The 4,109-nt window shown below is 55.3% G+C and overlaps 1 protein-coding gene across 9 annotated transcripts in view; it reads left to right on the top strand.

Annotated features, from left to right (window-relative positions):
• The window catches only part of U2AF2 (U2 small nuclear RNA auxiliary factor 2), a 15,705-nt gene that overhangs the window by 5,546 nt on the left and 6,050 nt on the right, over positions 1 to 4,109 (top strand). For all 9 annotated transcript variants that reach the window (XM_006915933.1, XM_025049614.1, XM_015592539.1 and 6 more), the window contains 2 exons: positions 1,128 to 1,244; positions 1,400 to 1,538. In XM_006915933.1, coding sequence (XP_006915995.1) covers positions 1,128 to 1,244; positions 1,400 to 1,538 — 256 coding nt within the window. The remainder of the gene's footprint in view (positions 1 to 1,127; positions 1,245 to 1,399; positions 1,539 to 4,109) is intronic.

Raw genomic sequence — 4,109 nt, 5'->3', positions numbered from 1 at the left:
TCCCTTCCCTCCCTTCATTCCCTCCCTCCCCAACCTGCACGGGTCAGACTCTGCTCCTGCAAGACCCCCCGGCCCCCTCCCAGACGGACGATGGAGTTGAGCCAGCCAGGGGCCGGGCTGGGGGTGGCCCTCCCTCCCTCCTCTATCCTCTCCCATCTCCTCTCCCCCAATCTCCTCCAGCAACCCAGGGATCAAAGCACACACATAACTTAACTCCGAATCCGAATCCGTGTGGAGAAAGACAGAGAGGGAGACTCGGACACACACACAGACGCACGTCCCTCAGTTTCTGACATGCCTCTTGTTCTTTGCCCTGCCCCCACCCTCTCCCCACAGCCCTCCCTTGGCCGCTGCTCTTTTATTTTTGATGGCCCTGACCTCCCCACCTTCCCCATGCTCCTCTCCCCCCCCATCCCCACCCCTTCCCGTGGCACCCCTGAGAATCCCGAGATCAAAGAGTTGTTTCCATTTCTCTTTAAAGTGAAATATTGTGGGGCTGAGATCCCTCGTAGCAACAAAAAGTTTGCTACCGTCGGCGAAGGCAAGTAAGGTCCATTCTGACTTTCTCAACCTGCACTTTGCTACATTTGATGAACCAGCCCCCGACTCCAGGGCCAGATCCCTCCACATCACTCTTCTCTCCTCCCCTCCTGCCCATCCCCCTCCCCTGCCCCTGCTCTCCCTCCTCTCCCTCATCTGTTCCTCTTCTCTTGAGTCTCTTTCTTTCTGATTCTGGGTCTCTGTCTTGCTTGCTGCTGCTTTTGTTTTTTTCCTACTGTGTTTCTCTGCTTTCATGGGATGTTTCTTTCTCTCGTGTGTCCTGTCTCCTTGTTCTGTCCCGTGTTTTTTTTCTTCCTGTGCTTTCTTTCTTTTTTCCACACTTCCCATCTGTCCCCTGGTCTTCTCTGCTGCGGCCTTCTCCCTTTTCTCTCATGACCCTCCTGTGTTTGTCCCTGCTGTTGATCTCTGTGCTCCCACCCATGTTCCACTGTCCCCTCCCCTCCCACCTTCTCCCTTCCTATCCCTCTCCCCTTATACCCAAACCCTCTGTGTCTCCCTCTCTCACCCTTCCCCTCCTCTCTCCACCTCCCTTCCCCGCCCCTCCCTGTCTCTTGTTCCCTCTGCAGGAGGCCATGATGGACTTCTTCAATGCCCAGATGCGCCTGGGGGGGCTGACTCAGGCCCCTGGCAACCCCGTCCTGGCTGTGCAGATTAACCAGGACAAGAACTTCGCCTTCCTGGAGGTAAGCTGGCACCACTGTTGGCCCGTGCACTCTGGCTCCAGCACCTTTGCAGCAGCACATTTGCCCTGGGCCCTTTGCTATCCCTGGCACCCTTGGTGCTGGGCTGGACTGGCCATGCCCCCCTGCCTCTCATTACCCCATTCTCTCTCCTGCAGTTCCGCTCAGTGGACGAGACCACCCAGGCCATGGCCTTTGATGGCATCATCTTCCAGGGCCAGTCGCTGAAGATCCGCAGGCCCCATGACTACCAGCCCCTGCCCGGCATGTCAGAGAATCCCTCTGTCTATGTGCCTGGTGAGTGGGGGTCCTGCCCACCCTTACCCTCCAGCCCAGCTGCCTTGGGAGCATTGCGAGTACTTAGGAACAGACACATGTCCTCATCCGATCCCCCAAAGCTTTGGGAGCTGGTTATCTCCCTGCTTGGCAGAACTGGCGCCTGGGACTGGGGAGGATGACCTGTGGTCTCTTGGAGACACGCAGCTTGTTGGTGGCAGGGCTAGGGCCAGAGTGCAGGTGTTGTGGGAAGTGGGGGCAATGTGTGCCCGGTCAGCAGCTAATCACCACATTGCTGAGCAGGGACTTGCACCTGGCACGCACAGTGGCCGACGCTCTGACGTCAACTTTTGAGAAAGGTCTATTTTGTGAGGTCCCCCAGCAAGGAGGCAGAGGCAAGGCTCAAGCCTGTCCTGATGGAGAGCTAGGCTCAGGGTTGGTGGGGCAGGTGGGCGGGGGCTCCAGTGGCAGGTGTGCGGACTACAGGCCTTCCCTTTTGAGCGGGTCCCGGTTGTCCAGTGTCTGTCAAACCCCAGTTCTGGTTCCAGGTGTCACCTGAGGTCAGAGTTTTGTCTAGTACATGATGTTGTTGTGTGGTTTATGTCACGTCCAGTTTTGTTGTTTTTGCACTGGAGAACACCTCAGTGTCTTGTTAGAAGCACGAAAAAGCCTGTTTGAGTTGGTTCTTGGTTGCAGCAGGGCCAACACCTGGGTATTCCTGCAGACTCCTTGCGCTGGCCCTGCCTCACTGCGTGTTCCCTGCCATCCATGCTGGGAGCTCGGGACTGGGGGTGGGTGGGGGCGGGGCTTGCTTCTGTCTGCAGGGGACCAGAGGGCAGAGGGTTAGGCTTTGCTGGCCATAAGGTTCCTGTGGAAACAAGACTAATCTGTGGTCCTGGTGTGAAAGTTGCAGAGGACACTTCAGCAGGTGGGCGTGGCTGTGCCCCATCTACCTTAAAATTGGGGACTGATGTTTGGGCTTCGTACAATATGCATGAGTCATCGTGACCTTTCAGAGGCCTTGCCAGATGGGGGTGCACATTAGGACTCGGGCCTGGGAGAGGCGTTATTAGGGTGCAGGAGGCACTGTGGCATTGGAGGAGCCATTGTGCTCTGACTGAGCCGGGGGCCAGGCTCAGGCCCTGGAGATGCTATGGTGGAGGTGGTGGTGATGGGGGTGCTGATGTGCTCAGTGGGGGTAACCAGGCCCTCAGGTTTGGAGAGTAGGAGTTTCTGTGCGCTGAGGCTTTGCACCAAAGAACACCTTTTAGACGCTGAGTCAGCTCTTCACTTTGCAGAGCAGCAGCGATGTGGCGTCCCAGAGGGGGCCCTGGGCCTGGATGCCGGCTCATTTCCTGCATTCTAACTTTTCAGAAAATGAGTAGGGCTTACTGGTGCTCTAAGCATACAGCTGGTGTGTTTCGATGTGTGCACATGTCTAGGGGGCCGGCTCCCATGTCTAGCTACAGATTGTCTCTCTGTGTCCTCTCAGTAAGTCTAGCCTATTTCGGTCAATTTTCATTATGTGAGGAGCCCCCACCACTCCCGTGTTGGGCACTGTCCTAAATGTGCTCTCCAGGTCATGTGCCAATTTTTGTGACAGTCCTGTAGTGTAAGAGTTGGCGAGTGACAATTAGGACCCAGTTGGCGAGTGACTATTAGGATCCTGCTTTTTAAATGCTGGCCTACAGCTGTGTGCACTCGTGTGCTATTCAGGTTGCTCTCGTGCTGCAGTAGCTACAGACCCCCATGGCCCATAAACCGATGGATACTGTGACCCCATCGTGGAGGAGGAAAGCCAGTCTGGGTGCCTGCTGACTTGTTCAGAGGTGGGACTTGGGATCTGCTCCACCAGTCTTCGTTTTCCTGTGCAGACCAACCAAGGTGTAGCTATAGAGAGTTGCTTAAGATTGTGTTCCCTTAGTCACAGGCTGTTTTCTGTATGTGACTCTCGCTGTGATTAAGCATCAGAAGGGTCACTCACTGATCTCTTTAGGAGATTTGGGTGTCTACGCCACAGATCTCTTTCATCCTGGGGGTGGCAGGAAGCAGGATGCTGCCTATAGGTTGAGCATTTTCAAGTTCTATTTCTTTCTATAATAAAGCTAATGTTTTGATTTTTTTCATGAAAAGTCAATTTTGTGAATGTAGGGAGAAAGTATTTGACAAAATCTATAGCAACTATTCTTTTTGGGGAAAGACTCGGAGCCTGGCAGGTATCTTCCTCACCTGGGCAAGAGGGTATAGACCTGAACCTGAACGTTTGCTGGGGCGGTGGCATCTTAAGTCTGTCCCGACTGCAGTCTGGCCTGACTGCCCAGCGCTAGTGTGGAGCCCTGTGTGGAGTTTGTAAGATAAGAGGGAGACCAGAGCCCAGAGAGCTGGCACTGTCTCCAGAGGCAGGAAGGCACAGTGACCAAGTGTGGCTCAGCGTGGCTCTGAATGCCTACCAGTGCCAAGCTCACCCCCAGCTTGGTGAGTCAGTTGAGGCTCAGGAGGTGCTTGCCTATGGGCTGTACCCACCCTCTTGGCAGAGTTTGGCCGTGCCAGGCTTAGCGGTGAGTGCTGGGGTCTAGCTGTGCATGAGGCGTT

Source organism: Pteropus alecto, unplaced genomic scaffold (assembly GCF_000325575.1).
Source record: "Pteropus alecto unplaced genomic scaffold, ASM32557v1 scaffold326, whole genome shotgun sequence".
Classification (NCBI taxonomy): Eukaryota; Metazoa; Chordata; class Mammalia; order Chiroptera; family Pteropodidae; genus Pteropus; species Pteropus alecto.
Note: the sequence above shows the minus strand (reverse complement) of the source record. Positions and strands in the feature narration are given on the sequence as shown.